The sequence below is a fragment of the Schistocerca piceifrons genome, chromosome 3 (assembly GCF_021461385.2).
Source record: "Schistocerca piceifrons isolate TAMUIC-IGC-003096 chromosome 3, iqSchPice1.1, whole genome shotgun sequence".
Taxonomy (NCBI): domain Eukaryota; kingdom Metazoa; phylum Arthropoda; class Insecta; order Orthoptera; family Acrididae; genus Schistocerca; species Schistocerca piceifrons.
This window is the reverse complement of record NC_060140.1, coordinates 749,261,287-749,282,792: the sequence shown is the minus strand read 5'-3', so window position 1 is coordinate 749,282,792 and position 21,506 is coordinate 749,261,287. Positions and strand designations below refer to the sequence as shown.

At 37.3% G+C, this 21,506-nt stretch overlaps 1 protein-coding gene across 1 annotated transcript in view; it reads right to left on the bottom strand.

Annotated features, from left to right (window-relative positions):
* LOC124789602 (rho-related BTB domain-containing protein 1) overlaps positions 1–21,506 on the bottom strand; it is a 385,406-nt gene that overhangs the window by 61,402 nt on the left and 302,498 nt on the right. Inside the window, exons 8-9 of the mRNA XM_047257011.1 lie at positions 20,636–20,756; positions 19,831–19,995 (exon numbers count right to left, since the gene is read on the bottom strand). Of these exons, the coding sequence (XP_047112967.1) occupies positions 19,831–19,995; positions 20,636–20,756 (286 nt within the window). The remainder of the gene's footprint in view (positions 1–19,830; positions 19,996–20,635; positions 20,757–21,506) is intronic.

Below are 21,506 nucleotides of genomic sequence, written 5' to 3'. Positions count from 1 at the left end.
AATAACACGGAAGTATACTACAGATAATGTCAAAATTTCATTAGTAATAAGAACTGTTAACTACTGGAAATTACTGCACTTATTTATGTAAAGCAGGGTGCGATTTGTGCTTTTACCAGTGGGGGACTTGGACAACATTCACATGGGTTATTAGAATTATATATGTTACTAGCTTGGACCGTGGCATTACGCATGGTTAAATAGCTATTTATGAATAGATGTTAATGCCGAAACTCACTATTCACGCATATGCACTATCAGAAAAGCCATCCCTTGTTATATCTTTAAAAGTACATTATAGGTAAAGCTTATTTACAAAATCATCTACGTACAGGTATACGAGGGGAATTCAAAAAGTAGAGGCACATTTGTGAAAAGCTGTACTTATTCTGATGATAGAAAACTGAAACATATTGATAGTATTAATAGTAAGACTTATTAAAAACTTTCAGTGCTCGGCTCCACAAATTTAAATTATATGTAAAGTTTTACTCCAGTGCGTGGGAAATAAACATCACAGGATGGGACGCATAAACTAAAGCCAGAGGAGGGGATGGTCTGATGCAGAAGGGGGAAATCCCCCCCCCCCCTCCGCAAATCGCACACTGATATAAAGATATCTGACACTTGTAGTCACAAAAGTGATTTCTATGGCTATTATTATCCTATGAATGTGGAAGTGGTATTTGATAATGGTAGTAATCTTTTCATTATACCACCCACATGCACAAACTTCAAATAATAATTCACTTATATGTACTCTCATGTAGTTGTACAACAACTCTTCATCAACAAAGATGAGGAAATGAAAAGAAGGCTATATTAAATGTAATAGTGACATGACCAGAATAAAATATGTTGGAGCGCAAATGTTTTGCCATTAAATGAATAAATTGTGAGTCTGATTGACAAGACAAACTGATAGTTGACAAGAAGATTGCTTTAGCCTTAACAAGTGACTGTAACTTATTTGTAAGCACAGAAACATGCAGTTGGCGAACTCTGCTCTTGTTTAAGCTTTTGGCACTATGTATTTATTTCCATAATTTAAAATGTATATTTTGTAGCAAGATGGACTATCCATCTGTCACTGCTATTATCTCTATAATTTATAACTAAGTTTCATGTATTTTGCAGTGAAACAGACTCTAAAATTAATTCCAATCACTATTAGCATTTATTAACACTACTTTTTTAAATTTGTATTTCAGGGAGGTCTCAGTTTACTGTAAACCACCATATATTCCTTTCCTATTACTTCCTGAGTTACTAAGTTAATTGGTATATGATTCTCCTTTATAAAAAGTTATATTATAAATTTATCAGATTTCTTTCCAAATACTAAATATCACAAGAAAGGGAAAACATTGGAATTAATTTAGTATAAGTTTGTGAGTCACAGCTAAAACAAAACTCTCAGCAGCCACATAAGAATTCAAAGAAATTACATTTTTTAATGATTTATGGTTTACAAATATTCTACGGCAAACCAGAGTGAAGTACAAAATAAATCAAAAACTTATATTATAACAAATGAATAATTCCTTGAAAAACAGTGAGGAGTAAAATACACCTGGGACAGTGTTTTCCTCAGTATCAAGCTAAGCTTGTAGTCAAAACTTTCCAATTAATCATTATAGCAGGAATGAAACATTGTCATAGGATCATATTTTTGTAACAGTTACAGAATTTTGTCACTAATCTACTTCATAAATGCAATAAAATAATACTTCTGCTGTCCTTGTCTGTAGAATTCACACTGCAGTTTTCTCAGTTACATCATCTCTGGCACTTCCTGTCAATTTACACTTAGTTCTCACCATTTCATCGGAAATGATGAATCTGTGACTGTACAGTACAATGGTTGCTATCAGACATCACAAAAGTTATCAAAACATACACACCTTGACACTTCTTGAGAGGTCAGAACTGTGTGTTAGACCAAGACAAAAATCTCGATCACTATCTTCCAAAGACAAAGCTTTTGCCAGATGAGTCATCTGAGTATGCTTCAGAGACTGACACAAAATGTTAATGTGACAGTATCTTTCTCATACTGCACCAAAGGATTATTCTATAGTTTAGTTATTTTCATGTTCCATGGGTCATATCTTATACATGCCCACTTATTTTCAGATTATAGTTTGTGCTTTTCCAAATCTATCTTGTGATATTACCGGGATATAGTTTTATAATCTAGCTAGTCAGAAAGCCACCTTTTCAAATGGTTTTCACTTAAGCCAGTGTCTTATTGTGTTATGTTTGTTCCTGTCTATTTGTGTAGACATCCCCTGCTTTGTCTTGTTTGTTTGGAATATTTTCATCTGGACATTGCAAATCCAGAACACAATGAAGGAAGTAGGTCTACACAAAACAAGTAACATATAACAGTTGCTATAGATAAAAGAGCAGTTATTCAGTCAATTCCAAGTACCATAGCAGATGGAAGACTGGTGATTTATGACTCTGTCAAATGGTGGATACTGACGCCTACCTGACAATAAGTATCATTGAAATGGTGACAATATGTGACACAAATGACAGTGAAGTATCCATCAATCATCACTGAAAATGGTACTCCTCAGAGGACAAGCCAAATTTGTGTCACGGGTTAGACTTATTACCATGTGACTGAGTCAGAACACTCCAACTTCCAAGAGTACAACTTCCTGGCACAGTGGTAGCGGCAGTAGCAGCAACACAATATGAAGGCAGGCATTCACCTGAACCTGTACTGCACCTTTGTTTGGTATAAGGGGCCACAGAAAAGAGTTGTCTACTTTGTTATTATTATTGCTGAAAATTTGCACCTTCATAATAGTTGTCTCATACTCAGGAAATGGCATTTCCAGCAAGATGCAATTACGAATGTCACATGATCTCAATGATTCCCAATGCTTTGAGGAACATTATGGGAAATTACAGATCCTCATACTCACCTGATATTGTGACCAAACAGATCCAGAAAATCATTCAGCTTATCAGCTCTGAATTTGCTATCTGCCTCCTGGTGATCAAAAGGAATTACATGACCTGTGTTGGCCTCTGCTTCCAACTACTTTTCCACATGTGTCAAAAGTTTGAGGAAACTGTGCCAAGTAAAACTGTAACTGTTTTGTGGATGCATCAATACACTAATAAGTAAGTGGCCACAACATTTGGCCAATTAAATATACGAAGTGAATCACTCAAACAAGCTGCATAGACTAATTGTAAACTCCATGCCACCTAGTGTTTTGGTCTTGTATTTTCCCTTGGAGGCTCAACTTAAGGAAATCTCATTATCATTTCCTGGAATTTGCCAATGTTTTTTTAATAATACTTTTTTAATATCCACACCAAATCTTTGCCCATTAATTGCTGTAATTTTTTGATACTGTGTAAGCTGCTGAGGTATCACAAACCACTATGCAGAATCAACAGTTATGAGAATCAGAATATTAAATGGAAAAAGATGGCCTCTGTGAATGACAAAGAGTGAACTATGTTTACTATGTTAATCAGGTGAGATAAGAACAAGGGTACATAAAGAATACAAATAAACTGTTCATCATGTAATTATTCTTTTACATTTGCAACTGTTGTATTTCATTGTATTGGCCTGTTATTTTCTGCATAGTAAAGTTACACACAATATTAGCCGCAAGAATTGAATTTGAAAAAAGGAAAATATCCACTACATCTGACATCATTTACAATTTTGAAGCACAAGTTCATGAAAATATTTGTAATATTATAGCATTTTAGAGTAAACTGAATTTTTATTGAGTTTGACACGGTTACTCAAAGCAAAAACTTGTCAAGTGTGAGGAAAATATCTAGAGTGCTTGTATAATAGAGCTAGCTGTGTGTATCAGATACAGCCATGCTCTACTCAGTCATGCAGTTATATTTGTCTTGCACTTCTAGCAGCAGCAGGGGTAATAACTAAGAATAACGCATCTCATATCATTTCATCACTGGCCCTCTTAATGCATGAGAACAGAGCTAACATTAGGAAATAGCTATGTATATGAGTTCTGTCACTCTACTCAGCTCACAATACATAATTCATGGCATAGTTTCAATATCTCATCTCTGACAAACAGAACTTTCAGATTTAGACATATTTTAATGAATATTAAATCCCTATTGAAATAATATAGATGCTGTACTAATTAATTAGTGTACATTTTTTCATATACCAATATGACATAAATAAGTGGAGTGATTATAACCTGAGCAGTTTTATACGTATAACAATATACAAAAAAGTATCAAAATTTAAGTGTTTGGAATAAATAGTTTCTTCCTTGTGCGTTAAGAAACAAAACAGAGGAAGTGGCCAGTGAAACCACACTTTGTGAGTGATGTTTTAGTGAGTTGAGTGGTAGAGCCAAGCATCAGCAATTGAGTTCTGTCTCATGCTCCATTTGCTCAATGTGTTGCCTGTGTTGTCAGTGAATGCAGAGCCTTGCCAATGGTGAGTGCAGAGTCTTGCCCGTGGTGTGTACAGAGCTTTGCCAAGCAGGACATGTTACATGAGGTGGATGGGAGAATGCTAAACCACAGAGTGAACAGTATTAATCATATAAGCATCTAGCATGCTAAGTACTAGGTAGCAAAGCTCCCCCCTCCAATCCCCTCCTCCCTTCCTCTGCCCTCTGACAAAGACATCTGTCAAACTTCCTCTGCCCTCTGACACAGACATCTGTCAGTCACAAAGTTATTTTATTTGAGCTATATACACTATTACAAAGCTTTAAGAGGTAGAGCACTAAACTTTGGCTCTGGAGGTCAGGTTCAGACCTGGATAAAGTGGGGATTTTTCCCTCATTACTCTCCCTCCTAGATGACCTCAGCTCAAATGAGTACGAGGGTTCTTTCCTGGAGGGTAAAAGGCAATCAGAGTGATGGACTCGCCACCCTCCCCTTCTAGTGCCAGCAGCCAGTCATAGGCTGTGTGCCACAGACTTTACTCTATATACACTAGTTGAATTACACAGCAATGTAAACTGTGTATCACTGGGAGGAATGTACAGGGGTTAGACAATGTAGAGCAACTGAGAAATTAACTGTCAAAGACCTGAAGGTACTGTGATTAATGTTCATTAGTTAATATGTGACCATTAGTGGGCACAGATACAATGGAGATGAAAAGAATTGATGGGTCAGCAAAGTGAACAGTAAGATACACAATAGGAAGAGGAAAATAAAAATACAGATGAAAATAAAACAATGAAACAAAACAATAATCATTAATGAAAAGGATGCAGGAAAAGAGATTCAGGATGGCCAATAGCAAGTAATGTGAGAGAAAAATGAACAGTAGAAGGGCATAGTAAGGTAACTGTGGGGTCATATTAAAAAGAAAATAGTGCCCGAAAAGTAAATTATTTTTCAAACAGTAGGATCACTTGATTTAATAAATATTTTTTCAAAATTGTGTGGAAACATCCAGCCTGCTACCTTGGCTACATTTTGTTAAAAAAAATGGTGAGTTGTGAAATAATTTTTTTGAAAGTAACTGAGTTTTCCTTATTAAATTTAGTACAAAAATACTGCAAAGTGTAAGGAATAGCACCTCTAAAGTAAACTTCTGACATGATCAAGAAGGACCAATCAAAAAATAAAACATCATGGACACCAACAACAAAAATGCTGCAACACCAGGTACATCTGAAGCAGACAATATCAGTGTTAAATTACTGCCATTTTGGGTGTAGAAACCAGATATTTGGTTTTGTCAATGTAAAGTACAGTTTCATATCAGTAGCATAACAACTGACACAACGTAATTCCATGACTCATTATTGCAACTAAAGCCACAGTTCAATGAAAAATTCTGGTTTCTGGCAGTCAGCTCTGAGTCAAATAACTGTTCACTAGCTTAAAAAAAAGAAGGAATGAAAGAACAATGTTCAAGGACAGTGATGAGCACCACATAAAATATTATTCAGTGTGCTTGAGTCAGGCAGTCTAAAGGTTATGCAGGAAAAAATGTGAGCAAAAAGTCATTTAAACTTTAAGGTTAGATAACATTCCCAGTTACACTGAAAGCATTCTAACTATTTCTGAAGAATATGACTCTCATGGCAGATCAAATGGTGAAATGTGAAGTCCAGTGAACACTGACACAGAAGCTGTCATCTGCTGCAGGTTTTTTTTATGCAGTTAGATGAATTACACTTGCTAATCAGAAAACTGAAATGTTGGCTTAGAGAAAATCAAAAGTGACAACATTCCCATAGTAGGAGCAGAAGCCAATCAAGTTAGACTGAAAATGGGAAGTCCTGTTATTATAATTTTCGTTTGGTGTAGATTGTAGACTAAACATATGTCTTTGGCCTTTTGAATATCAAAATCAGGGAAATGAGAAGAGGTAGACATGATAGCAGTCAAATGTTCTGTTACAGATGATGCAGATCACCAATCTTGCTTCTTTGACAATGATTACAATTTAGGACAACTGTTTTTGGTAGACAGTGAAGCAGACATCTCTGCCTTACACGCAAGAGAAAGTGATAACTCAAAAGATGTTGAATACAAATTGTTTGCTATGTATGATTCTCAGATTACAATCTAATGTTCAAAGTTGCTGACTGTAGAACTAAAACATAATTTTCAATGGTCATTTACTGTTGCAGGCATTTTAAAAGTACATTAGGTGCTGATTTTCTTTGTCATTTTCAACTCTTCGTTGATTTCAAGAACAAGACTGAGTGATAATGACAGTCAGTTGAGAGTGAAAGGGAATGAAGCACCTAGTGAAGCATGTGAGACTGTTAATTCTTTTCATATCTCCTGTAATTTTTTTGAAAATTTTGAGTCATTTTGAGAGTTAGCAAAATCCTATGCTGTCCTAAAAGAAAATAAATACGATGTTAGGCATTATAGCTCAGCATCTAGTGGTCCAGCGGTCTTTTGCAAGCTTCATAAAATAGATCATCACAAAATACATATTGTGCTAAATCATTCTAGTATATACACTCCTGGAAATTGAAATAAGAACACCGTGAATTCATTGTCCCAGGAAGGGGAAACTTTATTGACACATTCCTGGGGTCAGATACATCACATGATCACACTGACAGAACCACAGGCACATAGACACAGGCAACAGAGCAAGCACAATGTCAGCACTAGTACAGTGTATATCCACCTTTCGCAGCAATGCAGGCTGCTATTCTCCCATGGAGACGATCGTAGAGATGCTGGATGTAGTCCTGTGGAATGGCTTGCCATGCCATTTCCACCTGGCGCCTCAGTTGGACCAGCGTTCGTGCTGGACGTGCAGACCGCGTGAGACGACGCTTCATCCAGTCCCAAACATGCTCAATGGAGGACAGATCCAGAGATCTTGCTGGCCAGGGTAGTTGACTTACACCTTCTAGAGCACGTTGGGTGGCACGGGATACATGCGGACGTGCATTGTCCTGTTGGAACAGCAAGTTCCCTTGCCGGTCTAGGAATGGTAGAACGATGGGTTCGATGACGGTTTGGATGTACCGTGCACTATTCAGTGTCCCCTCGACGATCACCAGTGGTGTACGGCCAGTGTAGGAGATCGCTCCCCACACCATGATGCCGGGTGTTGGCCCTGTGTGCCTCGGTCGTATGCAGTCCTGATTGTGGCGCTCACCTGCACGGCGCCAAACACGCATACGACCATCATTGGCACCAAGGCAGAAGCGACTCTCATCGCTGAAGACGACACGTCTCCATTCGTCCCTCCATTCACGCCTGTCGCGACACCACTGGAGGCGGGCTGCACGATGTTGGGGCATGAGCGGAAGACGGCCTAACGGTGTGCGGGACCGTAGCCCAGCTTCATGGAGACGGTTACGAATGGTCCTCGCCGATACCCCAGGAGCAACAGTGTCCCTAATTTGCTGGGAAGTGGCGGTGCGGTCCCCTACGGCACTGCGTAGGATCCTACGGTCTTGGCGTGCATCAGTGCGTCGCTGCGGTCTGGTCCCAGGTCGACGGGCACGTGCACCTTCCGCCGACCACTGGCGACAACATCGATGTACTGTGGAGACCTCACGCCCCACGTGTTGAGCAATTCGGCGGTACGTCCACCCGGCCTCCCGCATGCCCACTATAGGCCCTCGCTCAAAGTCCGTCAACTGCACATAATACGGTTCACGTCCACGCTGTCGCGGCATGCTACCAGTGTTAAAGACTGCGATGGAGCTCCGTATGCCACGGCAAACTGGCTGACACTGACGGCGGCGGTGCACAAATGCTGCGCAGCTAGCGCCATTCGACGGCCAACACCGTGGTTCCTGGTGTGTCCGCTGTGCCGTGCGTGTGATCATTGCTTGTACAGCCCTCTCGCAGTGTCCGGAGCAAGTATGGTGGGTCTGACACACCGGTGTCAATGTGTTCTTTTTTCAATTTCCAGGAGTGTATTAAACCATGGCATTATTCAACCTTCAAAATTCTAGTGAGTAAGTAATCTACATGTGGTTGTAAAACCAGATGGGCATAGGCATTTTTGTTACACTTATTGCCATCTTAATAACAATATCCTCTCAGATAGCTAGTCAACCAAATGGACAGATGATGTTTACTTAATCCTTCATATCAATAAGGTATTTTCACAGACAGACTTCTCAAAAACTTATCACCAAATCCAACTAGCAGCAGAAGATGAACCTTTAGGTTAAGGAACACATCTAGCACTTATCAAAGATTTATTAGGTGCTGCAGGGATTAGATTTTTTGTTTTGTCCAGATAGATGACATACTGACGATCTAGTTATGCATCTCAAATGGCATGGGAAGTATTTTCTGCAGATTAATATTGGAATATCTATGTTTGGTACTCAGAAAGTAAAGTTTGAGTTGTATTATTAAATCAGAAGACACCAAACCAAACACAGAGAGAATAGCAGACAATGTAAATACGCCTTATCTAGAATTTGTGAAACAATTGTGAGCATTTCTTTGCATGCTCAACTTCTATCGATACCATCTAGAAAACGCTGCACAAAAAACAAGCTCTTCTAAGTTATTGTCTGTAAGCAAGTATGAATAATGACAAAAAACGCTGACTGGAGTCCAAAAGCAACAGGAAAGTTTGAAAAATGCAAGAAAAATCTCAGCAAGTTGCACTAGTGACTTGCAGTGTTTGTGGGTGCATCAAATTTTTTCACAGGACCAGCCTTTACAAAAGAAACAGGATGGAATTTGGACTCCTACTGGTTTCTTTTCAGATAAGTTTTCTCATGCCCAGAAGAACTTCTCAGCTTATGACAGGAAACTTCTCAGTATTTACTTAGTAATAAAATTTTTGAAATATCTACTTGAAGCAAGAAGATTTCCTGTCTACTTAGATCAGACCCCATTAACTGTTCCATCCAAACAGAAGAAAGAGAAAGTTTTGACATCATAAGTCAGTTATCTCTAGTGCATTTCTCAGTTCACAACTGATTTGTGTCAAACATACAGGATAGAAAATGTAGTGGATGATTACCTGTCCAGGCTGGAAGAATTAGAGATGATGGGAAATGATGAAATAGCTGTCTCACATGAAAAAGTTGAGGAACTTTAATGATTTAAAGTCAAGGTGCAATGCTGATTAATACTGTATCAGGACATATCAATGGAAACAATTCATCCATATTTACCTAAGCCATTTTGGGATCACATTTTTCAAGCATAATCACATCTTGGTTCACCCCTGCAATAAAACTTGTACCTTCCAAATTTGTTGGACCAAATTTAAAGAAAGCTATGCAACAATGGAGTACAGCATGAGCAGCTTTACAGAAGAGTAGACTTGCAAGGCATACTAATTAATGTACTGACAAGTCCCTAAATTTGATTAATATTTTCAGATGAAGTTTTTAACCCTCCAACAGATCATTTACTCTTTAACTTGTATAGACAGATTCACCAGATGGATAGATGGTGTGCTCCTTTGAAACATTGAAGCAGAGACAGTAGCAACAGTATTTTTTAACAATAATAATATAGTTTCAGGTAACTGCTTGATTACCGGATATGGAATGTCACAACAGATAGTAACAGAACAAAGAACACAATTTCAATCTAGTATGTCTGAGCCTTGCCTAAGATTTGTGTCTGTAAGCTGATAAGAATGACTGAATACCACCTACGGGTTAATGGAAAAAAAAATTGAAAGGCTCTACCATAAGTTAAAGAGTGTCACACAAGACCATGTTATAACTACATGGTGTAACATATTACCCACAAGTATACTAGGCTTCCACAGATCCTTCCACAGTGAAAACGATCCTACAGTGGTGGAAATGTTGTATGGTACTAGACTGAAGTGATCCAGAAACTTGATCAAAGAATTTGATATTGCTACAGATGCTGACCTTTCAACTTTTGTCACTAAACTGGGAAAATGACAAATCACCTAAATCCTGTAGCATATTCCCACAAGGCCAAAAAAACTCCATTCATCCATGAGGGTCTTAAAAGTAAAAATCATGTGTTCATTAGAATCAATAAAGTAATGAAAGAAGTCACAAGATTCTATGAAAGCCTATATGAATGGATTCAACAGTTACCAAAGATTTTCACTGTAAAGATTAAAGATACAGTAAACAACATTTCTACTGACACTCAAACAGTCTATTTTCTCCCTGATGGCAAATCACATGAGGATCCACACCATTAGATCAGCTGCCAGCTAACCAGGTAACAAACTATTCCTAAGTGCCCCACAAAGATGGAAACTTAGAAAGCATGGTGAACATAGATGTCCACAGAAAAGTTTCCAGGAGGACTCATGTTTCAAAATTTGACAGTTTTTATATAACTGATTTGATAAGCCTGCAAACAAGATGTGCCCTGAGAACAAACTTTGACAACAGTGCACAAACATTTTTCTTTCTCAAATGATTGATAGTTTTCTTTTTAATATTTTTAAAGAATATTACTTTGGTACCTAATTGGTAAGTAAATGTCAATATTACATGCAAGGCACATCTTTTTACATTATTAATGATTCAATGATATGAAATACCATCATCATATGATTAAATTCAGGACATCAAATGAGTTATGATATTCACAAAAATAGTCTTTCATACTCTGATAATGTTGGGTTAAATCTGAAAATTAAATAGGGAAAAAAGTTTTGATGGTTGAGGAAATCATGCTGGATATCAACTACAATGCCATATTAATATTCCTTGAAGTGGAGAAACAGGTAACAAACTTGTAAAACAAAAATTCAACTCTAATTTCAACACACATTTGCTTGTAAAACTTAATCTATTGTTCACACTAATGGATTTTTTGCATTCCTTTTAAAATTTTCTATTTTTTAGTTTCAAGTGACATAAATGAACTTGAACAAAATGTGTTTTGAAAACTACCTTTTGTTTTTAGGCTGGTTATGTAAAAAGTGACCCAGGGCCACTATAAGACTAAATAAATGTGGTAAATGTGGAAAAATATCCTCAAACTGGCTAGCAGAGTCTGGGATTGCACCAAGGTAATCTTTGGCTCTCCAGTTTGTTAAATAATTGTGCAGCAAGCCAACTGGAATGCAGAATTTCTAGTTCTCTGACTGTGTTGTACCTACAGACTCTGAGAAGGTCTCAGTCTTGAAGAGCACATTTTTTCGACAATAAAATTTCAAACCATTTTCCTTCTCTTCTAGTGCAGAAAACTGTGTCTTCTTTTTTGACTAATATGTTTGGGATTAAGTACAGATGTACACATCTCCACCATACCTGCAGCACAGCTGCATCCTCCCAAGTGTACTCTCATGTAAAACTGAAGGCAGAATTGTTGTTGTTGTTCTGGTCTTCAGTCCTGAGACTGGTTTGATGCAGCTCTCCATGCTACTCTATCCTGTGCAAGCTTCTTTATCTCCCAGTACCTACTGCAGCCTACATCCTTCTGAATCTGCCTATTGTATTCATCTCTTGGTCTCCCTCTACAATTTTTACTCTCCACACTGCCCTCCAGTACTAAATTGGTGATTCCTTGATGCCTCAGAACATGTCCTACCAACCGATCCCTTCTTCTAGTCAAGTTGTGCCACAAACTCCTCTTCTCCCCAATTCTATTCAGTACCTCCTCATTAGTTATGTGATCTACCCATCCAATCTTCAGCATTCTTCTGCAGCACCACATTTTGAAGGCTTCTATTCTCTTCTTGTCTAAACTATTTAGCATCCATGTTTCACTTCCATACATGGCTACACACCATACAAATACTTTCAGAAACGACTTCGTGACACTTAAATCAATACTCGATGTTAACAAATTTCTCTTCTTCAGAAACACTTTCCTTGCCATTGCCAGTCTACATTTTATATCCTCTCTACTTCGACCATTATCAGTTATTTTGCTCCCCAAATAGCAAAACTCCTTCACTACTTTAAGTGTCTCATTTCCTAATCTAATTCCCTCAGCATCACCCGACTTCATTCGACTACATTCCATTATCCTTGTTTTGCTTTTGTTGATGTTCATCTTATACCCTCCTTTCAAGACACTGTCCATTCCATTCAACTGCTCATCCAAGTCCTTTGCTGTCTCTGACAGAATTACAATGTCATCGGCGAACCTCAAACTTTTTATTTCTTCTCAATGGGTTTTAATACCTGCTCCAAACTTTTCTTTTGTTTCCTTTACTGCTTGCTCAGTATACAGACTGAATAGCATCGGGGAGAGACTACAACCCTGTCTCATTCCCTTTCCAACCCCTGCTTCCCTTTCATGTCCCTCGACTCTTATAACTGTCATCTGCTTTCTGTACAAATTGTAAATAGCCTTTCGCTCACTGTATTTTACCCCTGCCACCTTCAAAATTTGAAAGAGAGTATTCCAGTCAACATTGTCAAAAGCTTTCTCTAAGTCTACAAATGCTAGAAATGTAGGTTTGCCTATCCTTAATCTTTCTTCTAAGATAAGTCGTAGGGTCAGTATTGCCTCACGTGTTCCAACATTTCTATGGAATCCAAACTGATCTTCACAAAATTTTCCTGAGACTGAAAAGCTTACCTTCACAAATCAGCATGGTTTTAGAAAGCATTGCTTGTGTGAAACTCATCTTGCCCTTTTTTCACATAATAGCTGAATTATGGATGACGAGCAACAGGCAGGTTCCACATTTCTAGATTTCCAGAAAGCATGTGATATGGTGCCCTATTGTAGATTGTTAAAAAAGGTACAAGCATATGCAATAAGTTCCCCGATATGTGAGCAGCTCAAAGGCTTCTTAAGTTATAGAACCAAGTATGTCGTTCTCAATGGCAAGTGTTCATTGGAGACAAGGGGATCATCCAGGGTGCTCCATGGAAGTGTGATACAGCTGCTATTGTTCTCTACATACATAAATGATTTGCCGATCAGGGCAGCGGTCTGTGGTTGTCTGCTGATGACGCTGTGATGTACAGCAAGTTGAGTGACCACAGGAGGGAACAAGATGACTTAGACAAAATTTCTGGTTGGTGTGATGAGTGAAAATTAACTCTAAATGTAGAAAAGAGTACATTATTGTGGACAGGTAGGAAAAACAAACTTAATGTTTGGATACAGCATTAGTAGTGTACTGCTTGGCATAATGCTGCAAAGTGATATGAAATGGAATGAGCATATGAGGATTGTGGTAGGGAAGGTGAATGGCTGATCAGTTTATTTTGAGAATTCTGGGGAAATGTGGTTCCTATGTAAAGGAGACCATATCTAGGATGTTAGTGAGACCTATTCGTGAGTACTGGTTGAGTGTTTGTGATCTATACCACATCAGATTAAAGGATGACATTGAAGCAATTCAGAGGCAGGTTATTAGATTTGTTACAGGTAGGTTCAAACAACACACAAGTTTCACGGGGATGCTTTAGGGACTCATATGGGAATCCCTGGAGGGAAGGCAACATTCTTTTCAAGGACTATTACTAAGAAAATTTAGAGAACCAGCATTTGAAGCTGACTGCAAAATGATTCTATTGCCTCCAACATACATTGTGTCCAAGGACCTTGAAGTTAAAATACGATAAATTAGGGCTCATATGAAGGTCTATTGGCAGTCGTTTTTCCCTTGTTCTGTTTGCAAGTGGAACAGGAAAGGAAATGACTAGTAGTGGTACACCACCACACCCCATACAGTGAGTAGTGGAGTATCAATGAAGGTAAAGTACTCAGAGCAGTGTGTTGAGGCAAGCTAGAGGCAAATCACAGATAAAATGTTGCATGTGTGCGGTCCTTCCATGCTACCCATTGATGTCTTCCTGTGTGTTCAGTATTCTCAGAGCAAAGGTATGGTCATAAACACATTAAATCATCTTATGTATTATTGCTATTTCTTTTCACAGGAAACTGAATTTCCTGGTTTTTGTAATGTCAATATTTTGTTCCACATGTTTAATCAATCTCCAACTTGTTACACTAAATAAGGCTGCTCTCAAGGCATGCATACAAAAATACTTTTCTAATGCATCAATGCATCATCTAACAATGACATGTTGTAAACTTTGTTAATTTCACTGATGTCAAGTTTTGTGAAAATTTGGTAAATGTAATTTTAAGTTGGTAGTTTTCTTTGAACTATGAACATAACATTCAGGAGTTGCTTAAAGGGACTAAAACAAAATGCTATTGCAAAATTTCCAAGTTTTCATCATTTTCAAGAAAAATTTATGTCATGAAAAAAATTACTTTTGTAAAGTTACAACTGATAGGAATGGATAAATGAGATGATTGTGCTTCAGAAATTTTGATACTTTCACCTTATTAACATAAATTAGGAAGTTGCAATTGCTGTTTTTGATTAACATTCTACTTCTGCAATATTTTCTAGTACCATATTTACCTGAATATAAGATGAGATTTTTCCAAAATCTGTTATTCGAAAAATATGGGGTCCTTATATTTGCAGATTAAACTAATGCCGCCAAGGTAAACATTTTTACAGTGTTCAGTGTATTAACATAGGGGTCTTTTTAAATTTACAGATGAAGCTTTAGCTATTGTGGTTTCACACAAATTTATTTCGAAGAGTTCCAAAGGGTAGAGCTTAACAAAGAATACTATCATTCAAATGGGCTCAAGATTTTCTGCTGCACAGAAGTGCTCTATACAGTATTGATCTTGCTTGGTCGTTCATGTGACACTTGATTTGCAGTGCTAGTGCAATGGATGGATATGTGAGAAACTATGAACTAGGCACTACAACAATCTAACGCTCTGCTTAAAAATCAAATCCAGGATGGAAAGCAACAATAAAAAAATTGACAATTTTCTGGAACACAGGTGGAAATACCATTAAATTTGATCAACTCATGAACTTTTGTTGTATTTGAATAAGTTTGCAGCAGAAGTTTACATACATTTATGTATACCATGTTGTTGTTGTGGTCTTCAGTCCAGAGACTGGTTTGATGCAGCTCTCCATGCCACTCTATCCTGTGCAAGCTTCTTCATCTCCCAGTAACTACTACAACCTACATCCTTCTGAATCTGCTTAGTGTACTCATCTCTTGGTCTCCCTCTATGATTTTTACCCTCCATGCTTTCCTCCAATACTAAATTGGTGATCCCTTGATGCCTCAGAATGTGTCCTCTCAACATATCCCTTCTTTTAGTCAGGTTGTGCCACAAATTTCTCTTCTCCCCAATTTTTTCAGTACCTTCTCATTAGTTACGTGATCTACCCATCTATTCATCAGCATTCTCTTGTAGCACCACATTTTGAAAGCTTCTACTCTCTTCGTGTCTAAACTATTTATCATCCATGTTTCACTTCCGTATATGGCTACACTCCATACAAATACTTTCAGAAAAGACTTCCTGACACTTAAATCTGTACTCGATGTTAACAAATTTTTCTTCTTCAGAAATGGTGTCCTTGCCATAGCCAGTCTACATTTTCTACCCTGTCTGCTTCGAGCATCATCAGTTATTTTGCTGCCCAAGTAGCAAAACTCTTCTACTATTTTAAGTATCTCATTTCCTAATCTAATTCCCTCAGCATCATCTGATTTAATTCAACTATCCTCATTTTGCTTTTGTTGATGTTCATCTTATACTCTCCTTTCAGGACACTGCCCATTCTGTTCAATTGCTCTTCCAGGTGCTTTGCTGTCTCTGACAGAATTACAACGTCATTGGCAAACATCAAAGTTTTTGTTTCTTCTCCATTGATATTAATTCCTACTCCAAAATGATACCATGTATGTATGTTTACGCTGCTTTTTAAGTAACTGTATCTTTCAATGGCGAAAATCGAAAATATTGTCCTTCAAAAAACATTACATGATTCTGAACCCAAGTCAGTATTTGATTTGGTTGTGAGAAACTATGAAGTGCATTGCAAATGAAAGCTTGGTAGCTGTTCATATATTAGAATACTGGGGGAAAACATTACCAGCTTTTAATTAGCTTTAGAACAAGATGGTGACATTCAGATGAAATGAGAAAGAAAATTAATCCAGAATTAGACATCTAATAAACAAAACAGATCACTTTAAACTGACTGCAATTGTTATTGCAAGAATAAATTATAACAGAAGGACCCATTGCGGAAATAATATCAACAGATGACACTAGATCGCAGAATGAGTGAAAGTTTGAGAACTGGACGGAATTGTGACTGCCATCTTTCATTTATGTATTAGTTGCTGTTGTTACATGTAACCTGCGAGTATTGCTCAAGCACAGAACTACAATAGGCTTGGAGGGTGGAACAGTGACATGAGCTCAGCTGGGAACTATAATGGGTATGGGGAAGGGAGTGGTGAGCAGGCAGAAAATTTCACCTTGCTGCCAGCCATGGGAATCTATACTGCATACTTTGGCTCTTTATGAACATCTGCCATGTTTAAACTGCAGTTTGTCTGAATCCATTTGTACCTGGAATTGAACTGATTTTAAAACTGGAAAGATACTCAACAACAGCATACATTTCCGCAGTAGAAGCAAAAAATCTAGACTGGGAACTGTGGCATACTTAATTTGCTTTGTGCAGCGATGTTGTCAATACTCCCCTTGAGATATTTCACTAATTTCTGGCATTTTTCTTTTATTTCAAGAAATCCTTGCTTCTCATGCATTTTGGAAACAATTAGTGGTGTACTGATATCAAACCTGTACCTGACAAACTGAATCTGCCTTTACTCATCTCTGCTCTAGTGGGATAATGCTGATGATGGAGATGCCTTGTACTACACGCAGGGTGCAGTTTGGCATCTGATGACAGCATTTCATGTGACTGAGCTAGTAACTTCAGACTGAGCTATCATAACAATTGACTTACAGGTGTGTGCAGTGTCATGAAATTGCATGTAAAAGTGTAGAATCGGATTCTTCCGAGTCTACACTTTTATATATATGTTTAGTTTCATACCTGATAAATGCATACATCATTAATGGATGACCATACAGAACAAGATGGCAATGGCATACTCTGAAGCACTTTGTAAATAAGTGATTGTGGAACAATTGTGATTAGGACATATAGAGGCACTTCACTTATGCCTCAATAAAAATAAATTCTGTTAATTTCAACTGTGTATTTTTGCAGGAATACCTATTCATCACATTTTATTATTTTGGTGTAAATTTATGGAATGAAGGAGAGAAAGATTTGGCAGGACATGTACCAGTAGGCTAATAATCAGAAACTTTAGTGAATTGGCACATGTACCTTGGGATTAAGTCTGCACTTCAGGTGCTATCATTATCTGAAGTCTGATGCTACATAACCCAGACAGCATAATAGCTCACCATTTCTTAATAGAAAAGGAGGAGGGGCTTACAAGATGCAAAATGCAGACAAATTAAGAGACAGATCTGACCAGTATTACTAATCAAAGAGTCTTTCCTATATCACTCTTCGCCATTTTATTTCAAAAAGAAGCACTCCTGATGTGATGTAACACATTTTAATAGTCATGCTCTAACATTTCAGAGCATCATAATTTAAGAATTTAGGTACTTTCATGTTTGTGCACAGTTATGCCATTCTTCATATCATAATGTACGACATACTTTAACAATTCTACTGATTTTTATTCATTCTGTCACACTCATGACTGGATGCTGAATTTAAAATATTCCCACTTTAACTCCTTTTATTTCCTACTGCTACTGTTTGTCACTTCTTACTACTCTTAGTCCCACATTTTTCTTTATCATCTGGTTTCACTTCAAACAATGGAAAGTCCAGGATGGAGTAATAACAATATGGAAAGGATACATCACTACCCATCACACGGAGGAGGCATTGAGTAGCAGACAGGTACAATGAAAAAGACACTAGAAATATTTTAGTTTTTGCGGTCCTTCTTCAGAAGTAGAAAACTCACAACATATTCAAAAAAGCACATCTCTCACATACATGGCCACTACCTCTGGATATTAAGGCTGTCATAGCCAACCCACAGTGCTCAGAGACAGTGGCCATGTGTGCATGAGTTGTGCTTGTGTGAATCATGTGTGATTTTTTTGCTTCTGAAGACGTACTGTCTGAAAACTGACAAATTTCTAGCAATACTTCTCATTGTGCCTGTCTGTGACTCAATGCTTCCTCTATATGGTGAGTAGCAATCTATCATTTTCATGTTGTTGTAATTCCATCAAGTTTCACTTATAACTTTCAATACAGGAACAATATTGTAGTTTTCCTCTCATTTAAATGATGATGCAAGTGTGGAAAAAAATACTGATCTAGTGCCATCATAGTGCCACTTTTCTGCTCCTTGAGTTTCTTAAGGTAAGAAGTTGTAAAATTGTTCTTGTATTCTTTTTGAAAACTGGTCCCTTAAAAGGGCATAATCAGTTTCTCATGCAAAATTAGCATCTCTCAGGGGTGACTGGGTGGTAAAATAACATCTTAATGGACAAGATACATGATTTGATAAGAGAGAATTTCAGATTACAGTGTCATGATAGCAATGTAGGTTTCCTGTAGGTTCAAGTTACAAGGTTCTTGTGTGAGGGTGGGGATGCAATAAAAAAGAGAAATTCCAACTCCATAAAACCAATATTGAAAATTAAATGAAGCAGTTCAGAACAATATGTAGATGAGTTCTCCTCTCTCTATTCTACTTATGACAAGCTTTCTGTATCTCTTTAGCCCTAACTCTTCTCTTTCTTCATTTTTGACCCGTCTTTCCTGTTTCTTTTCTTTAGGTTTTTTCCTAGTTTAAATCTTTCGCTGCTTTTTCATGTTCTGCACCTCTACCAATGATCTTCATAAACCACTTTTACTCAGTTCTCCAAATATGCAGCAAGTGCCAGTTATGCAATATGACATTTGTCAGTGAATTCCACCCACTGCCCCATCAGTGACTTACTGCTCTGATTTCTGCTGAATTCTTACTAATCTAATATTATTATATGTATATCTTCTTTCTCTTTTTTCATTTCTATATTTAAATCTGGTTTTGTATGGTTGATTCAGAAGATAATTCTGCATACTAGTACTTGATATGCTAATATTTCATTCATTTTGGTAAACTTCATATTTTATAGCTATTCCCTGGGTTCTGAAATTATTTTTTGTGCTATTCTATTGAATTATATTTTGATAATACTTTAAACAATATTTTTAAGTTTTTTATGTGATACATAATACAGTTAAAAGACAAAATCCATATTTCTCTTTGTTTCCATTCCTGTATATAACAGACACAACTAAGCTCTGCACAGTGTCATTTCAACATCAATGTACAGAACAAGTTGGGAACAATATATAATATACCCGGCATTTAAAGAACCTAGGGCTCCTTTAAAGAGTGTTTGTAATTTTATTAATTATTTAGTTCACAGGAAACTGATCTGATTTGCAGTAAATCACATGCAACTTTGACTTTTTTTGGCAGTAACACGTATAATAACATAATGGAAACTTACTTGCAATTCACAGTACCGTGGGTCAATGGATCCTGTGTACAAAAACTGTAGGCATTGCTGCATGGCTTGTGGTGTTACCAGTTTAGTTAATGTTATTACAGTCTGAACACTGCAGCATGGCCTGTTAGGTCTCTGGCTCCCTCCAACAGTATTGGTAGCCTCACACTGAAAATTGAAAGCAACACATGTGCTAATGAAATTGACAAGATAAGCATTAGATAATAAAAAGGAGTTTTCTGAAATTATTTGAGTGATAGATGAGTGATATCAAATTGTTTTTCAAAATTATTCAGTAGTGCAAGCTCATAAAAATTACAATAAAGGTGGCAGACAAAAGCTACATTTGAAAAGAGAAGACACTGCATGTTTCTAAATAAAGTACTTAACATCTTCATTGCATCACAGCTGCAGATAAATGTATTGTTATTAGAATACTGGAACTTCTGTATGCTCTTATTGTATGTTGTGTGGGAGACGGGAGGAGAGGAGTACGACAGAGAGGAGAGGGAGGGAGGGAGGAGAGTGAGGGTGGGAGGGAGGGAGGGATTGTCGGGGGGGGGGGGGGGGGGGTAAGACAGAGAGAGAGAGAGAGAGAGAGAGAGAGAGAGAGAGAGAGAGAGGAGAGTAGTATCATGCAACAGTTCATAGTCAATTGACTTTTTTTATGTTCTTTTTTTTAAGTGACTGAAGTTTCACATCTGTCTGTAATTACATTACGAAAACATATCTTGCTAAAACTATTACTATTTTCTGAAAAAATTCACATCAACACACAGGTGACACAATAGAGAATATTGCACAATACCTGTTCAATTCTAATTGCTTGGAGAGCTGGATGGTTGAGTTCTCGTGAAGATCCTAATCTCTTACTGCTGTCTGTGGTGAGGACCTGGCAACTGGAGCGCCGTTTCAACTGCTCCCAGACACTTGACAAATCAAAAACTTTGTAATATAATATGGGTATTAGTGCTAAGTGAATTTTTTCATGCAAGATAGCAGAGAGCATTTACTATTTTCAAACTTATTAAAGTAATATGAACAGAGCAACAATACTTATAGTTATCAGAAATATTTATGGAGCCTCCACATACAGTCTGCTAATATGCGCTTTTGTGTGGGAAGTTCTGTGTGAGTCAGTTGCTAGTTGAAAGAACTGGACACTCTCCGAATCATGAATAATCATTAGTGTATGCTGTAGGTGCTTGAATTTGCAGTACTGTGCCAATAATTGGGGAAATGAAGTTCTTGGAAGGGTATTTTTAATGAACAAATTAATAAAAGTACTCCAGGAGTAATACATTCTTTTCTTCTAAAATTAAAGTGGGATAAGTGGAAAAGAGAAAATAACTGTCAACACTATGCTATTAATTGGAAACACTATGCCATTAACTGGAAATGTAATTAGAGTGTGACAAGGGGCACTTAGATATAAATAAACACACTAGGGCCACATAGGGAGTCACAATACCTAGAACTCAATTACAAAAGGAACAAAAATAATATTCTCGACAACAAATTTCCAAAAACGCTGAAAAAAAGACAACAAGAATCTTTTAGAAATTGTTTTAAGTATCTTAATATTAAACATTTTCTATCATTAGATTTGTGGACGACCATTGAGACTGCATTACAAGATCCCCAAAACTGGAGATCGATGACCCCATTCATAGCGGTAA